We start from the raw sequence: 19447 nt of genomic DNA, 5'->3' as shown, positions 1-19447 counted from the left end.
CAGAAAAAGACAAGGTGGAGGCATTCAGTGGGGGGACGTAGGGGAGATAAGCTCTTCCAACAGCTACAAGGCAGTCATGTGGAAAAGGGATTAAGACTGTTTGGTGTAAGTCCAGAGGGCACAGCCAGGGCCAGTAAGTGGACACCCAGGAAGCCACACTGGAAGTCAACAGGAGTAGTAACATTGTAACAGCCAAAGCTGACCAGCAAGGGGGACGGAGGCTGGCCCCAAACCAGTCACTGTGAATTTACTAGCTCTGTGGCCTCGGGCTGAGGCTTTAGGTGCCAAGGCTGTAAAACAGGGTCATCAGTGAATTGCTTTCACCATCACAGGGCAAAACCAGGAAAAGCGACAGGGCTCTCTGTACAGTTAAGGAACTTCTCAAGTCCCTTCTAACCAAAGGATTTCAAAGCTGCTACTGGGAGGAGGTGGGATTCGTCTGCATGTGTTAGGAAGCCCGTGGAAGACAGAGGAGGGCATTGGAGACAGCAGGAGGGGCAAGATAGGAGCCCTAGGTGATACCTCTGGTCTAAAGCAATAGGAGACAGTCTCCCTGGTGACAAGGAGGCCAGGAGGACTGCCCTGGGGAGGCCCAGAGTGGTGGGACATACCAGCTTGATGAGGCAGTTGTGCGAGTTCAGATCCCGGTGGATGATACACATGGAATGCAAATAGGCCTGGAACAGAAGTATGAGCTGAGGCCAATGGGCAGTTAATCAACCAGATGGTGACTCTGAAACTGGGGGCCACAGAACCTGCTCTTCTCCCAGGTCATCCCCACCCAGCTTCAGAACCAACCAGGACTCCAGAGCCCTCCTGCTGTCACTCCCTTGTCCCAAAGCCAACAGAAAGCCAAAGGCCGCCGGGGCTTCCCCTCTCCCTGACACCATCTCCTGCCCATCCTCTGTTCACTGACCCAACCCAGTGGATGCTCTCTCCTCAAGTCTCCGACTTCCCTGGGCCCTGGCCCTTGCAAGACTCCATCCCCTCTACCCACTTTACTTAGATGCCCCACCTGGGTGCATTGCTCCTGCCCCCTCACACCCCCACCCTCACCCCAGTCTCTGGCTTCAGCCACTCTGGATCCTTCCTGCTGTGAAAGGGCAAGTGGCCTCCTCCTGGTCCAGCTGGCTCTGTGCTCCCGACATCCCCCTCCCCTGAGACTCAGCACCCTCCCCGCTCCCTGTGGTCTAGTGGTGAGGATTCGGTGCTCTCACTTTGACCTCTCCCTCTTCCTATCCAAACGTTTCCAAGCTGGTCTCTACTTGCTATTTCCCCCCTCCAGGCCTCCGCCTCTGGCTCTTGTCACCCTGGAGCCACTTCCTTTTCCTTCCCTTCTCCAGCAAGAGTGGAAGGAGCCACCCCCCAGCCCCCTGAAGCCCCCACAGCACTGCTTCCAGCCCCTGGGCTCCTGGAGCTGCTCACAGGCCCAGGGAGCTCTTCCTGACTTGCCTGCCACCCCTCCTCCAAGGCTGACCATGCCTCTCCTGAGACACCCGCCCTCGAGACGCCTGCCCTCGAGACGACTGCCTATTCCTTCCGGCCTCCTCAATGTCAAAAGCTACCTTCTCTTCACTGCTCACCCCCACGAACCACCAGCACATCAGCCTCAGCAGATGCCTATCCTATCCTAGCTCTTCCCAAATCCGTTTCCCGACCATGACTCCCGCCCCCCCGGCCCCCGGCAGTCTGGTAAACGACACCACTGTTCTTCTAGGCACCTCAAGGTGCCCCGGGCCCACCTCCCCCCACCCCTGCTCCCTCACTACCAACCAGTCTCCATTCTGACTCCACCCTGCCTCCCAGTCTCCTGGTCCCACAGCCCCACTGTAATTCAGAAACCTGAAAGGTTTGACTCCCGACCCAGGTCTCCCTGCCCTGAGTTCTCCCAACTCCCTGCCAACCTACTGACCACACCAGAGTCACCTTCAAAACAGCACAGCTCTGGTCACGAAATGTTCTTGCTTAAAAATCTTGTATGTGTGTCTTTTTGGCTTCCTAAATAAAGTCCGGACTCCTTAGCTTAAATGCAGGGATTTTAATGTCCCCCCTGTCTAATACTGTCTTCATGGACCCCACATGGAACAGCAGCCATTAAAATCTCGGGCTTGGGGGGTCAGACCAACTGACCCAAGCTCCTAGCTCCATCCCTGTGTAGCTCAGCTTCTCATCTGGAACCAGGGCTGTCATGAGGGGTGCTAGTCCCTCAGCTCAGTGCCCAGCTTGGAGAAAGCACTCGGCAGTTGTCACTGTCCCCATCGCTGTGACTGGCACCATTCTATCCCAGTGAAACAGACTATTTCCTCCTCTCTCCTCCCAGCTCTTTGCTGCTCTCATCACCCCAACCTTGGGGCCTCTCTGCCAAGAGGAACTTTCATGCAATTCTGACCCATCCTTCAGGGCTCAACTAGAACACAATTCCCGCTTCTCTGAATTCCTGGGCAGTGAGGTTCTCTGCTTTCTCCAAGGGCCCTCAGCACCTGGACGCCCCTGTGACAGCAGGGCCAGGCCGCCTCGTGCTAGTTTGCTTCTCCAGTTCGCCTTGCCCCATACCCTGTTTGCTCTTGAAGACTGGGAATTCTTTGAGAGTAGAGTTGTAAGCTGAGAACAGCCAGCCGTGGGCAATTTTCACTGGCACAGAGAGAGAGAAGCTTGATAAACAGGTGAAGGACCCAGCCCATGCAGGCTGCCCAGGACAGGGTCTCTGCCTTTCAGTGCCTGCCCGCCATTCCTGCACCTCTCCTGACCCCCCAATCCCAATACCCCTGCTCCGCTGCCAGGGCTGATGGCAGGACTCACCATTCCAGAGGCGATGCCTTTGGCAAAGCTGACCTTCTGCTGCCAGGGGAACGGGTCCTACAGGATGGAGGAATGCCCATCAGAGGCTTCTGGGCCCTGTCCCACTTGTGGTCCGGGCCCCATGGGTCAACATGATCTGCTAGCAAACCCTCCCTGCCTGTGTCCAGTCCCACCCAGCACAGCCCTTTGTAGGCAAAGCAGTGGGCCTCTCTGGCCATCACGGTTCCAGAGTAGTGGTGACAGAGGTGTCCCACAGACAACCCACCAAGGCTCTCGGGAACTTTGGGGGTGGTACGCTCACCACGCCGCGCAGAAAGTCCTTCAGCGTGCCCCCCTCGATGTACTCCGTCAGCAGGTTCAGCTTCTTGTCCTTGTACAGCACACCGATGAACTTGAGCACGTTGGGGTGGTCCAGGCTGCGCATCACCTTCACCTGCAGGAGGGGAGGCCAAGTGGGGGGGGTGGTTTCTTTCTCACCCCTTCCCTCCAGGGAGTCAGCTTGACAAATGTGACCTGCATCTCCCACCTCCTATCTCATGTGCTGTGGAAGAAGGCCCCAGGTGGATGGGGATGGCCTCCCAGGCCTCACCCCTGGGACCCTTCCTTTCTAGGAGCTGCATCAGGGGAACTGGAGTAGGAGGACCCAAGGCCTGGAGGGCAGCACCCAGTGGAGCAATGGAGAGAGGTGGGAGAACCGTGTCAACACTCAAGGTGCCAGGCTCCCCCGGCACGGCGTTCAGGTGGGGTCACAGCATCGAGCTGCACTGAACTGGTCTGTGTTCATGTCCATCACCCCACACTCCACGAGCTCCTCTGAACCACATCTCACTGTACCCAGCTCATGCTGTCTTTAGTGTTTGTTGCACAAATAATTATGTTGTAATTTAGAGGGGGCAGGGACGTTCCTCTAAATGATTTTTTCTGCCTTAAGAAAGTGACTCTAAACTGTTTCCTCTTGAAATCTTTTTTTTTTTTTTTTTTTTTTTGGTGCCAAAAGCCGGGATTGAAATCATTACTTAGTAACAACTTCCATCTTCCAACACTGACATCAAACGCCTAACCCCCACACTCCCCGTCTTACCTCAGTCAGAAAAGTCTTCTGTGTCTCCTCGTCACACCGAATCAACTCCTTCATGACCATCACTTTGCCAGTGGCTTTGTGTGTCACCTAAAAGGAGGGTGACTGTTACTGGTGCAGAGACCAGAGGTGGTTCTGGGGAACTGTGTGAAAATCGATGTAACTGGCCCTCCCATCCCCTGGAGGACACACTGAAGTAAGTGGATCAAACTGACAGAGCTCATGTGTAGAACACACAGCACGGGCCCCGGGGGACTAAGAGGGGAACACACCCTCCTCCCTGGAGAGCTGGGCATGCACAGAGGAGAAGCAAGAATCCAGAAAAGGGACATGAGGGAGGAGGCGGCGGGGGTGGGCTGCTGCCAAGCCAAGCAGGGTCTCTGGTCACCTGACACAGAAGCGTGTCCCCTAGGGGAAAAGGAGTCTGGGGGCAGGAGGGTCAGTGCCACAGACATGCACCAGGGAGCTGGGTGGGTCGGGAGTGAGCTCTCCAGCCCCACTGCCCCGAAGGCTGAGACACATGGCTTACCTGACCCCCCCTCCCAGCTCTCAGCAGAGGAGGAGGAGAGAAAGAGAGGTTAGTCCCCAAGACTGTTCAGCAGGGAGGCAGGAGCCACTCCCAGCACCGAGGCCTCTGGGCACCTAAAGACACCCACTGACTGGAGGCGGGAGGGCCACGGGAGAGCTCGTCCCCACCCGGGGCTCCAGGTCCACCAAGCTCACTTCAGCAGCAATGCTGCCCTTTGGTGGCCTGGGAGGGCAGGGGTGCGGCCCTCACACCATCACCTGCAGCCAGGGGTGAGGTCTGGTATCCTGCAGGGCATCAGGGAGGCCATGTGATGAGAAATCCCCAAAAGAAGGTGAGAGGGCTGGGGGGCAGAGAGGTGGTACAGCTGCCACCAGTGCTCACCTTGATTGCCTGCCCAAAGAAGCCCTTTCCCAGGACCTCCCCGTGGATCAGGTCACACGGCCGGAAGATCTGCTGCGAGTAGCTGCTGGAACAGCGGAGGGATTCTGAGCGGCTGATGTCACGGCTGAGCAGGAGGGGCTCCTTTGGGGAGCTGGGGCCAGGGGACTTGGAGATGCTGTTACTGCGCCTGATGATGAGGAAGGATGAGGGCAGGGACAGGGCAGTCCTCAGAGACCCGCCAGGAAAGCCTAGAAGCAGGAACCTCAGGTCCGCCCTGTCTGTTCCAATGTCTGTAGTTAGGGTGCTGTGATGGGGGAGGGGACGCTAACATCAGACAGATGTGTCATCTAGGGGCTGCAGACATCTGCAGCCCATTTAAGCATGGTAAAATCACATTCAAAGTGGGAACCCTGAGTATCTCTCACCTGGAACGATGGACTAGACTCTACTAGCTGACAGCACTGTTGATGGAAATCCACCGCCTTCCGTGCCTGCCTGATTTAAGCCCTGCCTGGCTTAGAACGACAGCCTAGTACCACCCCAAACAAGCAAATGGGATTTCGGATATTTTGCACATCTTTGTAGTACCTGTCTGCATTTCCCGAATTTTAAAATAATAAGTGTGTATGATTTTTAGAGCAATAAAGCCACTATGTTTATGACATTTTTTTTTTTTTGGCCACGCCTCGCAGCTTGTGGGATCTTAGTTCACCAACGAGGGATTGAACCCGGGCCCTCAGCAGTGAAAGCTCGGAGTCCTAACCGCTGGACCGCCAGGAAATTCCCTGTCCCTACTTGAAAACCTAAAACAACTTTAATTCACCTCTTGCTTTCTAGTTTTCAACGTCTTTACACTTATAACCCTACCTGTGCCCCTTCTCCAGCCTCTGAGCCCCACGCTTCCCCCACAGGCCATGCTATCCTCCGGGGTCCAGCACTGCTGCCTCCTGTCCAGCTCAGTTCAGTGGACAGAGCCTGACCCTCTGGTTTCTAGGGAAACCTGGCAGACAGCTGGGTCCCGGCTATGAACTGTGATCCCTGGGGCGGGGGAACTGGGTCAGCACAATCCTCATAGCCCGTCCCTGGCCAGCTGGTTCCCTTCCTAACTCTGCTGGCCTCTGAGAGCCGGCTCCACCTCGTCCGAGGGCCGGGCATGGGACAGCGCAGAGCCGGGGCGGGAAGTGGCACCTCAGGGAGCGTCTCCTCAGTGTCCCTTCCAGATTCTCCTTGGTGTCCAGGGGGCTGAGGGTGTCCGAGTGTCTGGCATTCTTCATGTGGGGAGAGAGCCGTGCATCCAGCCGCAGCTGGTCCAGGCGCTGGGAGACGGGGTCATGTTCAATCAAGAGCTGAAGCGTCTGGCTCGTCTGGCTAATTGCATCTTCTACCTGTGGCCAAGAGCAGTGTAAGGCTGGCTCCACAGGCTGTCCCATTGCAGGCCACCCACCGTCAGTCCAGATGACCCAAGCCCAGTGTGGCCTCCAGCTGCCACTAGCCACACAGTGCCCTCTGACAGTCTAGGCCATCCCTGCTGCCCTGGTAACGTGCCAGGCTGACAGAGGAGGTCACTAGTGGTCACAGGCTCACTGGCAAGACAAAGAGATAGACTGGGGGTGGGAAAAGGTAAAGGCCATGGCCTGATCTCCTGGAGGGTCTTTTCCGTGTCCCACCCTCATAGGACACACTGTACCTCTTCCACTCGGAGTGTGCGGACGGGGGTCCCATTGATCTCCAGGATGCGGTCCCCAGGGTGGATGGCATTGCGGTTGTTGGGACTGATGTGCATCCGGTTGACCCTGGGCCAGACAAGAGTTGAGGCGGGGTGAAGGCATCTTTAAAAAGTGTCTGACCAATTTCTCTTGTGCAGGGAGGGCTCATCAGGCTCCAGGCCCCTACTGGCCCCCAAGGCCCAGGCCACTCACAAGGAAAGGCCACACCTTTCACAGGGTGCCCTGTCTCGGTAAAGGGCACCCCCACTCACCCAGAGGCCTAAGCCAGAAACTTGGACAGCACCCTCCCCATGTGGGGTTCCCTCACTGCCCCCCAACCCTCACCATCCTGAAGAATCCTCCATCACCACAGTGACCAACATCCCTTGCCTGGATCTTGCATCAGCCTCCTAACTGGTCTCTGCACCTCTAGGCCTGCTGCTCTCCCGTCCCACTTCCACGGCAGCCATCCTTCTAAAATGGTCACCTGGTTGTGTCACCTAGTTGTTTAAATCCCTCAATAGACCTGCTGAAGTCTTCATAATCCAGGCCCTCCATGACCTAACAGACCCCCTCTGGCTACTCCCAACCACCCAATCTACCCCAGACACAGCCACAGACTCCCACCTCAGCCCTGAACACAGTTCTAGGCTTAGAGCAGACTTCACCTCACTCCCCCAACCCCAGGACCTCCCCCCTCTGCTGTGAGCACCCAGTGCCCAGCACACAGTAAGTGCACAGTCACCGTCTGCAGGGTTGGCAGCCACAGTGCCTCATTACTGTTATTAGGCAGACAGACTCTTCCCCCATCTGGTCGCTGGCCTGGACCTAGGATGGAGTCTTAACCTCTTTCTCCTCCTTCTTCCATTCACTCACTCAACCAACGAAACAATAATCCATGCACACCCACTACGTGCCAGGCACTGTTCCAGGCCCTGGACACACAGCATTGAATAAGACTAAGTTCCAGAAGGAACTCGTGAGGAGGACACATGATAAACAAACATAACCAAGCCAGATAACTTCAAAGAGCAAACATGATCTGAAACTTGACACGTGAAAGGTGAGCGATTCTGGCGTTAAGTATCCGGTGGGGAGGAGCCTAGGCAGGGAGAACAGTCAGTGCCAAGGCCCAGGCACAGTGACAGCACAGTGAGCCCAGGAGGAAGAGACGAGATGAAGATGTGGGGAGCTCTGCTAAGACTCTGGGGTTCCGATCCCCTCAAGGCCCATCTGTGGGCTCTGCTCAAGAACCCCTGCCCCAGACACTCACTCTTTTACTTGCACGGTGGTGGCGTAGTTGGAGCAGGCACTCTCCACGGACACAGAGAAGCCCCGCCTGCCCTCGGTGGTGGCCGGCATGGAGATGTGTGTGACGGAATAGGGCAGCTGGTCCTGGACAGACTCTGTGGAGAGCCTCTCAAACATGGGTGCCAGCACCACCTCGTTGTGGCACTTCCCACTGCGGGAGGAGCAGAAAGGGGGCTGAGAACCTGCAGCCCCACCTGGAAGCCCCCACGTGGCTTCAAGTAACAGTATCCATAGCCCCATGTTCACTGCCCTTGCCTGATTCCAGCTGGCAAGAATAAGCAGCCTGGGTTCTCTGGGGTGGGCTGGGACTGGGGGAGAGACGGCCTGGGCTCTCTTCACTCTGCCTCTGCCTCAAGTTAAGAACTGGGCCTCAGACTGACTTTTTTTATCGACAGAGGCAGTTGGACTGTGTGAGTTCTAAGGGGTCTTTGCCTTTAATGTTCTGGGATCCTTCTCCGAGAGCGCCCTCCCAGGCACTCTCTTCCTCTGGGAGGATTGCAGGGCAGTGTGGTTATTCTCCCAGTAGGTAAGGACAGAGGGCAGAGACGTTACTCATCTTGCTCACAGCTTTCAGACCTGGTTAAGAGCATTGTTGTGATAGGAATCCAGCATGCTGATACCCCTGTAATCTTTCTGCCCAACTCACAGTGCCACTTGTCCCTCTCTCTTGGCCACTCTTGTAGGGAAGGATGGACACGGGGCCATCATCTTACCAGTAGAGGGTGGCGTGCTGCACCAGGGCGTATGCATCCCCATCCTCAATGATCACCTTGCAGCTCATACAGGCAAAGCACTCTGGGTGGTACTTGAACTCCCCGGCTACCTGTGAGTAGGTGGGGAAAAGGGTAGACACACATGGGGAGGAAGTGAGTTGTCACTGCTGTTGGAGTGAAGGTAGGGGTGGGTGAAGGACCTCCCATCAAAGATCTACAGACCCCAGTCATAATCTACCTTGGCACTCCCCTCCCTCACGCTTCCAGAAAAAGGGTCAGATGGGTGCCTCCCTGTCATTTCTGAAATTGCAAAAAACTCTTTCGGTCTCAGCCATGAGAACAGGTTCCCAGAAGTAATCATCCCCACTAGAAAGGCTCATGCTCTCCTTTAAGGCCCTCATGCCATCGTACTGTGTCTCCTCCCTGCCTGCCTACCCACCCACCCCAACACTGGACTGTTAAGTCTTTGAGGGAAGGACCTTACCTGGCACTTAATGGGTACTAAAAAAAAATCTGTTAAATGACTGAATAAATAAAGGTAGAGGCCTCAGCGGATGGGAAGACCAGAAGATGAATGGCCACGGGGAACTGGAGGTACTGACAATGGACTCTGATGACCAAGAAGGGCAGAGATGGAGGAATTCACGCACCATGACAGGCCCCGTCATCAGCAGAGAGCATCCATGGCAGAACTCCCCAAACTTCCCCCAGTAGTCCTTGTGGCAGTAAAGCTTCCCATCCTTCTCGTAGTACCAGTTGGTGAGGGAATCCTGGCATTCAGAACATCTGAAAGGCAAGATGAGAACAGAAACTCTCCCGGATCCTTGGAACTACGCTACACGGGCCGCCCCTGGCTCCCAGGTGTAAGAACAAAATGGAGGGACCTCTTTGATCCAGAGCCAGGACAAGGGAATGTTACAGTTTGCTGCTATCTTCCCAACGGAAGCCAGTCTGAGTGAACAGGACCCCAGAAACCAGCTCTGTATGACCTGCCTCCGCTGGGGGACCTCAACCTTTCTGGGTCTTGAAGCCCTTGGAGAATCTGATAAGAGCCAAGAAGCCTCTCCTGGAAAAATGCGCATAGGAGGAAAATGTGCATAGAATTTAGGTATGGGGTACGTGTGTATCAAGGGTTGAAGCCTACTCACAGCCCCTGTTAAGAACCTCTGGTCTAGACAGCTATCTCGACGAATCAAAGAAGTTCAAAAACCCACCCATTACCAACAGCATCACTGATGTAGCATTCTTTTTTTAATTAAAAAAAAATTTTTAATTGACGTATAATTGATTTACAATGTTGTGCCAATCTCTGCAGTATAGCAAAGTGACTCAGTTATACACATATAGACTTTTTTTAAAAAAACATTCTTTTCCATGATGGTTTGTCACAGGATATTGAATATAGTTGCCTGTGCTATGCAGTAGGACCTTGTTGTTTATCCATCCTATATATAACAGTTTATGATGTAGCATGCTTGAGAAAAATATGTTAAGCATAAAGAAACAGTCAGGCAAATCCAGAAAGGGGAGGTCATTCTATAAGGCAACTGCTCTTTACTCTTCCAAAAAGTTAAGGCCCAGGGATTAAAAAAGCCTAGAGACACAGAAACCAAATGCGATACCTAAACCTTGTATTTGAATCTGGACGGAAAAAGAAAACAGACGAGAGTGACATTTTTGGAACAATAGAGGAAATCTGAATTTGGACTATACATTAGATTATATTGTAAAATTACTGTCAATTTTCTTAGATGTGATAATGATACTTTGGCTATATAGAAGAATTTGGAAGAAAAAATAGTAAAGTAATAATTAAGGGGAACCTTCAACTGACTTTTAAATATTAAGTAAAAAATAAGTAAATAAAACATTGTGTGTGTGTGTGTGTGTGTGTGTACAAAGTGGCTTAAAGTTAGCAAATGATGAATCTAGGTGACGGATACATGAGTGTTCTTTGAACTATTCTTTCAACTTTTCTATATATTTGAGAATTTTCAAAATAAAATATTGGGGGAAAAAACCAAAACCCCATTGGCACTGTGTAATACATGCATGTTAGCCCCAGGCCTTTTTGCTCCAGTCACCGTGACGCTCCACCTTCGGTCAGGCCGGGGGGGTGTTCTTGGGCCATGTCTGTACAGACATGCTCATCCTCACGTCTGATCCTGGCGCCCAGTGCTAAGAGCCCCTCGGCCTGACAAGCCCATCCCACCTCTTTCTTCCTAGTTAACAGACTCTCTGTTCTTGTCTTCAAGGCTTCACACCACCCACACTGGCCATATCCTTGCTTTCTGAGAGGCAGGATGGAGCTGCCTCTTGGTTTAAATCCTGACCCTGCTGCTTACTAGTTATGTCATCTTGGGCAAGTGACTTCACTTCTCTGACCCAGCTTCCTTATCTGTAAAATAGACTGCTGCGAAAATAAAATAATCTGTATTAAAGTGTAGACAGTTTGGGACTTCCCTGGAGGTTCAGTGGTTGGGGCTCCGTGCTTCCACTGCAGGGGGCATGGGTTCAATCCCCGGTGGGGAACTAGGATCCCGCAAGCTGCGGCGGGGCCAAAAATAAAATAAAAAAATAAATAAATAAAGTATACACAGTTTCTATAAAAGGTCTAGTGCAGTAGGAACTCAGTAAGTGTTCACTGCTGTTAAAGATGATGATGATAATGGAAGCTCACATTATCGGCCCCTTACTGCCATCAGCTGGGTGGCTTTTGGACCACTTCTCTCAGTAGCTTTTCCTCATTGACAAAACGTGACACAGCATCTATTACAAAGACCCACTATGAAGACTAAATAAGTTAATGCAAGAGGAAAGCCTTTTGCAAACTGTGAAGGGCAAGGCAAATGTATTATTATAGTAACTTGGGAGTAAATTAGCAAGCACTGTAGATAGAAAAGATAGATATACAAGGTTCCCTACTCCGCTTTCCAAGAGCTTTATAATGAGTTGGGGAAGAGAAATTCTAATCAAAACTTGATTAACAATGCAGGGTGAGAGGCCACGATGGGGGCTTCTGCCACCAGCCATTCCCACCTTTAGCATTTCCTACTTGTCCTTTGGATGCTGAACTTCAGGGTCCTGAGAGCTGGGTCTGGTGTGAAGAGTAAGAATATGAAGTGCCCAGAAGGGCTCAGTGAGGACCACAAATTATAGGAGGTAGGGGAGAAGACCCTGTCCTGGGCTTGCAGCTCCAACTCCTCTCAACATAAAAGGCATGCTGGGGGACTTCCCTGGTGGCGCAGTGGTTAAGAATCCACCTGCCAATGCCGGGGACACGGATTTGATCCCTGGCCCGGAAAGATCCCACATGCCGCGGAGCAACTAAGCCCGTGCGCCACAACTACTGAGCCTGCGAGCCACAACTACTGAAGCCCGCGCACTGCAACAAGTAGCCCCCCCGCTCGCCACAACTAGAGAAAGCCCACGCGCAGCAACGGAGACCCAGCGCAGCCAAAAAAAAAAAAAAAAAAAAGGCACACTGGATAAGCTCTGAATTGGGAGGAGAGACTACATGCCCTTGGACAAGCCCCTTTCCCTCTCTGGGCTCAGTTTCCCCACCTGTAAAATGAGGGGATTAGACTTTTCCCTAGATGATTGAAGGTTCAAGTCTCAGCACCACTTTCCCCCAAGTGACCTAGGCCAGCTGCTTTACTCCTCATTTGTGAAATGGCAACATCACCACCTACTTTCGGGGTAACAGTGAGGATTAAACTAGGTTCTGGACGGCTGTGAGGTGCCTCACACGGGGCCAGCACCAGAAGCAGGGGTTTCCTTCCTGCTGCCACCTGCTGATGTAAAGTTTCTGGGTATCTGCTTTCCTCCTTCACTGGATAGGAACAGTGTCCCACTTACTCCCGGTAGGCTCAGCACCTTGCAAAGGGCTGGCAGAGTAAGCCCTTAGCAAATGTTTCCAAAGTGAAAACGGTGGGAGTGGCAAGAACCAGCAGTCCAGGTGGGAGCACAAGAGTTCCAAGGCTCACGGTCACCAGGCCCTACCTCTCTCCTGTATGCAGGGGAGAAAAGCTGGTGCAGACGAATTTGCACCCAACTGCAGGCCTGGGCCCTGTCACACCCTCGCAATGGTATGTGTGCCGCGGGGCACAGGAGCACCAAACACGTCCTTCTCTCCATTGCCAATATCCTGCTTTTGTTTGCTGCAAGTAGCCCTGGCCAGGCCCAGGAGAGGAGGCAGGGAGAGAAGCGAGTGCAGGCACGCAGGAGACAGCCATGCCAGCCTCCTGGGAAGAACACCTGGCCAGAGAGCAACACCATCGATGCACATATCTGTGTCAAGGAATGCCTTTGACGGGCACAGCCAGCTGCATGGCCAAAGTCAGTCACCACAGGTGTCTCTGAAGAACAGGAAGGTGAACAGCTGATAGGAGGACTGGTTGTGGGTCCCCATGCTGCTTTGTCACAGAACACAAGTGGTTCCAGGCCACCGGGGAAGTTGCCAGGGTAGACTTAGAGTCCTAGCTTAGACATTAACAGCAGCTATGGTGACCTGTTACAGGAATGCTAACCATACTCTGGGTGCTGTTATGAGGCACCTTACATGATCTCTAACCCTGACCACACCCTGCAAGGTGATAGGATTATCCCTGTTTCACAGACTAGGAGACTGAAAAGCAGGGTCAAGTCACTTCTGCAAAGTTGCCCAGTACACACATGACGGAGCTGCGATCTGAACCAATGTGCACTTGCACCTGACGATGCAGCACGTCCACTAAGCTGGGCCTCGGGGTTTGTATCTTTGAAAACACGGAGGCTGGAGCCCTGAGAGCTCGCGTTCCTTCTAGTGTTAACACCTGCTGACACTCCTCCTTAAGCCAAGAGGACCCAACAGTTAAATGGCACAGCGACTCTCCTCCTCCGCTGAGTCCCCAGCAGGCTGGTCCCCAGCAGACTCTGCCTTTTAAGAAAAGAATCCAAAACACACTCTGGGAAAGTAAGGTGCGACTCAAAAGAATCCCACCTCAGGTTCTCAGGGGCTACGGCCACAATATGCTCTCCCCAAAGCCAAGGCTTTTTCCCAGCTTTCAATTTTTTAAAGTTTCAAGTGAAAGTTAACATCTGTCCTGGCTGCAGGCCAGAGGGCATCCATCTCAGAGGTGGTGGGGTTGATGGTGGAGCCCAGACCTGGGGTGGAGGCATCAGCCACCACACTCTCCCAGTCAGTGAGTGGAGCTGAAACCCTCCAGTCCACACGCCTTGACAACCTCCAGAACTTTTCCCGAGCACTACGGAGAGCCTGGGTGGGTACAAAGTGGACCAAACCCTGATGGTCAGTTCAGTGGGCAGCTCAGATCCAAGCTGAGGCCTTTTGAGTCAGCAGGGAACACACCGGTTAAAAAAAATAATATTTAAGAGTCTCACAAATAACTTTTTTCAAGATCTGGGTCCATATTCCTTCTTTGCCATTTACTATCTGTGTCACATAAAGCCAGTTACTTCATGACTCTTGAGCCTCAGTGTCCTCATTTGCACACCGGTGATGATGAGAATTAAATGCCTAGAGATGATGAGAAACAATAGGCCTAGCACGAGCCTGGCCCACAGCTGGTGCCCACGAAGAGTTCACTTTCCCACCTCCGTCTTTAATTTGACAACACCAAGGGCAAAAGGAGACAGACCCCTTGCCCTGCCATGCCCAAGCAATACGGACATGTTTCTTGGCCCAGAACCAAACAGATTTCTGGAAATAGAGACGGTCCCAAAATGAATTATTCATCTAGTCCATTAGAAATCAATTGATTATAATCAATTCCTACCAATTAGGAAATAGTTACTGTGCATCTAGGGTGTGCAAGACCAAATAGGCAAGGTGCTGGGAGAAGCCAAGTGAGATAAGACAGAGGCCTGGCTCTCAGTCACATGCAAATTCTCCAGACCAAATGTTTACAGGTAAAATTTCAACCTTATGTGGTAAAAGCAGCACACAGCCACAATTACAGTGGATTTACACAGGTTAAAGAACAAGCCCTCCCATGTCCTGGTTGAGGGCCTGGTTGGATGCTCATCCTTAGCCTCTGAATGAGCAGGAAACTGTTGGGAAGAAGCTTCTTCCAGCCCCTGCCTCTGAGCTGTGACTGGAGTGGATGGGAGAGCGGGCAGGTCTCTGCCCCTGCCTGAAAGTTACCACTGGGGATGCTACGCCTCCCCCAGGCCCAGGGGCTGCGGAGAGAACAGGGGCCTAGAGACTCCGGTCCATCAGAGCCCAGCGTTCTACCACCACAGACCCCTTTATTACTCCTCCTTCCTGCAGACCCTGTAGACTGAAACAGGCTGTCAATTAAGCTGTAATTATTATGGATATGTTGATATCCTGTTTGAAAAAATTAACCAAACACATAATGAGCCTCTGATCAGCAAGAAATAAGTGCTGCCAGAGTGCATTGATTCAGTTCCAACCAAAAGCCAGGAAGGCTGTAATAGTTTCAAGCAATTTGTGCCGTCGTGCTGCAGTTAAGGGTAGAGCCTCCGGTATTTGGAAATAATGGAAAAGAGCTTGTGTGTCTCTGAGGAGGTACATAGGTTGCGGAGCTGGGAACCATTCACCTCATCCAAGTCCTTCATTTTTCAGATGAGGAGAAAAAGAGTCCCAAGGTGGCTGCCAAATGTTACTGCTAAGCTGGGCTGGGTTAAGAATAGTTTCTCCCTTTAAACATGGGTTGCTTTAGAATACAAAGATGCACTTGTTTTCTTTAAGAGACAATGTGTAAACCAAACCCATTAAATCAATGTTGGGCATTAAACGGAAAAGCTATAAAAAGAAAAAACCTTTAAAGATGTCAGACAAAAGTCACTCCTTAATTTACCTCTTTTGTAAATTCCAATTTGAGGTGTTTTCTTACTTGGGAGGACACTTGTAACTGCATCTCACCCCCCAAGCTGGTGGCACCGGCAGCGGAAGACAGTGCCCTCTGCTGAGTGCGACCTGCCAGGCAGGGGTGCTGGGGGCACAGAAATCACATCTTTCATCCCCAGCTCCCTCTTCCCTCCCCTGCGCACTGTCACACCAGATCATGTCCCCGTGGAATCTGGTTGCGTCACTCTCCTTGCAACCAGAGCCCCAGAACTCCTGTGTGTTCAAGGCCTGGGGTCAAGGACTTAATTTGTTCCATGAATCTGGCAAGGGTCGTGTTCAGGAGCCCAGGAAGTCCAGTCCCTATGCTCTGCAGAGGAGGAAACTGAGGCCCAGGGAGGCATCAGAGGGCTGCCATGAGGGCATCCTGTAGTAAAGGAGAGGGCTGATGGCAGAAGCATCTTTCTGACCAGGCAGGGACAGTGGTGATTGATGAGACTGCTACCTGGTAGAGTGGAGGGTCTGGGTGGTCCCTCCTGTGGGGCACAGAGCCCCGTGTGTGGCTAGCTCTTCAGAAGTGGCTTCAGGAATGTGGCCTCCCATTTGGGGGAGGGGGCAGCAGAGAGGGTCTATGGCCAGTCAGTCAGTCGTCCCCCCCCCCACCACTCCAGCTGGTCAAACAGAGTTGGGGGGAGGACTGTCAGGTTGCCCAGAGGGGCTGGGGCAGAAAAAGATAAAGGACAGGCAGACCTGGGTGGTTTCAGTGGCCTGGCCCTCAGAGGTCCAGGATGAGAGTTCATTATCTGCTCTAGCTCCTCAGAAATTGTGTCTTGTCCCCGGAGATTAAAAGGGGCACATGTTCCTGCTTCTAAGGGAACAACCCCTCCCCCAAGCTGCCTATCCAGGATTAAGAGTAAGAGGGATTAATGAGGCCCTGGCTTAACCCAGTGGCTACTTCAAACACTTGGCATCTTGATTCCACATGGTACAACTCAAGATCAATTCCCACTGGCTCTGCAGAGGAGAATCTCTGCCATCCCTTCATATGCCAGGCACACTACGGGGACCCTTTTTCTGCTCTCTCTCTGCTTCAAGAGGAAAGCAAACCTGAGAACGATCCTGTGGGGGATACGTGCAGGGGGAGGTGCAGCCTCCTGAGGATGAGAGAAGAAACTCAGGAAGACAGATGAGGCAGGCCAGAGAGACCCCACAAGTTAACTATGTTGAAACCAGTTGCCACATCTGTAAAATGGGGATACAAAACGTCTTGAGGCTGTTGAGAGATCAAAGGATAAAGTGCATAGCAGGATGCCTGGAAGAGTCAGCCCTGAGGACCAGTTCCCTCCCCCCTCCCTCAAATCCAGGGGTTTCCCACCACTCTACCAGGGTCCAGTAATTCCCAGAAACCGCATGGTGTTCTGCTTTTCTGCCCAGGGCACAGCCACCTGACTACGTATCCCAGCAGCGAGTTAGGGGCAAGGGACTGGGTTGGGGAAGCCAGACGGAGAAGTCGACCAGGACCACGGGTGAGGGGGAGGCAGACCTTGGAACAACACGCTGCTCCCAAAGAATGAAAACAAGCCCCACCCCAGCCAGGAATAGCTCCATTCTGGAGGGACCCAGAGGGCCAGAACCCCCCTGGGGAGTTTCTGTTGAGGGGGGGTAGGGCAGAGAGCAGAGAAAGGCAGGTCAGAGGTAGAGAGGAAGTTTCCACATCTCCCTCTGAAAAGCCCCACAGCAGCTCAGGCCTGGGGACCTGGCAGGCATGGGGGCCAGCCCCACAGCTCAGGATACTCCAAAGCCAGCTGCCCCAGTCTCACTTGCCCAGGCCTTTCCCCAGCAACCGCACTCATAGGGAGCACAGGAGCCCTTAAAGGCCAGAGGCAAAAGTGCCTGCCATTAAGAGAACAAATGTGTATAATGAGAGTGCCTACCGTGGACTGGGCTGCCCACACCCAGGCCTCGCCAGCTTCCATGCTGTTTGGCAAAACCTGCCCATCCTGCTTGTTGGGACAAATTCCTGGGCAGGCGGCACAGCCTGCAGGTAAGACGTGTGAGAGCTGGAAGAACAGCACCCTAGCTGTGCTCTTCCCCTGGAAGCAGTAACACCAAGAGCAGGCCGGGTCGGCGGCACCTTTCAGAGGCTCTTCCAGGTGTGTCTGGGAAGGAAGGAGAGGCCGAGCTCCCCAGGAGCTGCCTTCGGGGCCCACCCCTCACCTCCCATTCCCAGCACATGGGGGAAGCCTTCGCCAGCCTGGTTCTGCTTGGAAGCAGCTTCCACTGGCTTCTGCCTGACACACGGTCAAAGGACAAGTGAAATCTGAGAAGTAGATTCAGGGAGGCATCTGCCCTCCCCTCAGGACAAGGGGCCCAAAGAGGAGATGGGAAGGGGACTCGGGGCCCAACTCACCGGAAGGGGTCTCTGGAGGTGAAGTAAGCCTGGACGGACAAGTAACTCCCCATCTTCTTCCCACATCAGATACACAAGCTCAGCTGCAAACCTGTCTGGCAGGGCCTCTAGCCGGCAGTCGGCCACCATGACAGGCCCGGGGCTCCGGCACCGCTGGCTGTGGGCTGGCTGCCCGGCTCACCTCTCCCTCTGGAGGGGCCGGAGAGGTGTGAGCGCTCCAGGCCCCCTGCCCCCCAGCAGAGACCCGCAGGGGCTCATGGCTGGGATGCTGCCCCCCAGTTCTTGGAGGCTGGATGGCCCCTCAGGACTCGGGAGAAGCACCTCTCTGCGGAGGCGACACACACACAAGGATTCTTGGGCCGGTGACTAGCCAGGAAAGAGGCGCTGCTGTCAAGTTAGCCTTCTTCTCCAGCCCCACCCCTGCCGGGGGAAGGAGGGAGGAAGGGGAGGGGCTCCGCGCGGAACGAGGTGTGTGGTTGGAGCAGCTATTAGGAAACAGACCTTGCAGGCAAGGGGTGGAGCTGAGCTGGAGGGAGACTGCAGGCTGGCGCCGCAGACAATAACCAGGACTGGCTGGGTGTCCGTCCCTGAGCTCGGGGAGGGGAAGGGCAGGGCAGGAGAGGGGGTGAGCATATCTACCCCAAGTGTCCCCAACCTGAAGAGCTGCCCAAAGGGCGGTAACTCTGCTCAGAGGTGAAGAAAAGCACAGGAGACCAGCTCCAGGCCAAGCCACACCTCCTAAAGGGGGGCCCCTCTGGCAGGAGAGGTTGGTCCAGAGACCCAGGTCCAGAGAGCTGCCCTCTGGGCTGTCTGCTCTGGGCTGGCATCTACTTGGTGCTGGCACTAGGGTCCCCATTCATTCCTTCCCTCTGCCTGGCCTGGAGACTGCCACTCCACTTCTGGGCAGAGCTGCACTGCAGATGAGGAAACAAGGCCCAGGGTGTTAACTGACGCCTGCTGTTTCTCCGTGTGGCAAGCACCGTATGACACTCTTATTTCTCTGACATGGGAGTTATCTCAACGGTATACACAAAGAAAGTGAGGTACAGAGAGATTAGGTAACTTACCCGAGGCCAAAAAACTAGTCAGTGGCAGGGCTGGGATTTAAATGCAGACTCATGTGACTCTAGAGCTGAAGGTCTCAGCCCTGAGCTTCATTCTGCCTCTTCAAGGGGAAAGATCTCTTTCAAAGCCCTCCTGCAAGTAGGAGGAGCACAGAGCCTGTATCCCAGGTCACCTGTCCCCTCTCTCTCTCTCTCTCTCTTTCCTTCTTTCATTCATTAATTCCTAGAATGCCAGCCATCGGCCTCAGCAGGCAGTGGTGCTTCTTCCACGGTGTCCATGGTAACCAGGCTTCTCAAACTGAAAAACAGGGCACGATGGAGGACAAGGCCCACGGTGTCTGTGGGGATGATTGTTCAGGGATATGAAGTGGGGCCTGCCTGAAGAGCCCCAGCTGCAGGACTGACCAAACGAGGGCCCACCACTGGGAGAGCCCTCAGAAGACGTAGGCACGTCCAGACCTCATTGCCGGACTTGAGGGAGCGACACCAGCTCTTTCCCACCAGGCACACACTCCTCTCCACTGAAGTCACCCTGTCACTGTGACAGGAAAGCCTGTGGCGAAGGTGGTGGCTGGGTGTCAAAGGAGCCTTTTCCCATTCCTCTACTGACTGGGAACAGGGATAGTGTGATATGAGAGGGTGTTT

The 19447-nt window shown here is 53.5% G+C and overlaps 1 protein-coding gene across 3 annotated transcripts in view; it reads right to left on the bottom strand.

Annotated features, from left to right (window-relative positions):
• LIMK2 (LIM domain kinase 2) overlaps window positions 1–19447 on the bottom strand; it is a 54761-nt gene that overhangs the window by 6116 nt on the left and 29198 nt on the right. The window contains exons 1-11 of one of the 3 annotated variants that reach the window (XM_060119485.1): window positions 17739–18121; window positions 9168–9303; window positions 8518–8627; window positions 7767–7955; window positions 6475–6580; window positions 5976–6172; window positions 4788–4974; window positions 3881–3967; window positions 3101–3232; window positions 2800–2856; window positions 612–677 (exon numbers count right to left, since the gene is read on the bottom strand). In XM_060119485.1, coding sequence (XP_059975468.1) covers window positions 612–677; window positions 2800–2856; window positions 3101–3232; window positions 3881–3967; window positions 4788–4974; window positions 5976–6172; window positions 6475–6580; window positions 7767–7955; window positions 8518–8627; window positions 9168–9303; window positions 17739–17791 — 1320 coding nt within the window. In that variant the 5' untranslated portion in view covers window positions 17792–18121. Of the gene's footprint in view, window positions 1–611; window positions 678–2799; window positions 2857–3100; window positions 3233–3880; window positions 3968–4787; window positions 4975–5975; window positions 6173–6474; window positions 6581–7766; window positions 7956–8517; window positions 8628–9167; window positions 9304–17738; window positions 18122–19447 lie in introns of those variants that run through there. The other 2 variants (XM_060119484.1, XM_060119486.1) reach the window with 2 other exon arrangements.

The sequence above is a fragment of the Mesoplodon densirostris genome, chromosome 15 (assembly GCF_025265405.1).
Source record: "Mesoplodon densirostris isolate mMesDen1 chromosome 15, mMesDen1 primary haplotype, whole genome shotgun sequence".
Classification (NCBI taxonomy): Eukaryota; Metazoa; Chordata; class Mammalia; order Artiodactyla; family Ziphiidae; genus Mesoplodon; species Mesoplodon densirostris.
Note: the sequence above shows the minus strand (reverse complement) of the source record. Positions and strands in the feature narration are given on the sequence as shown.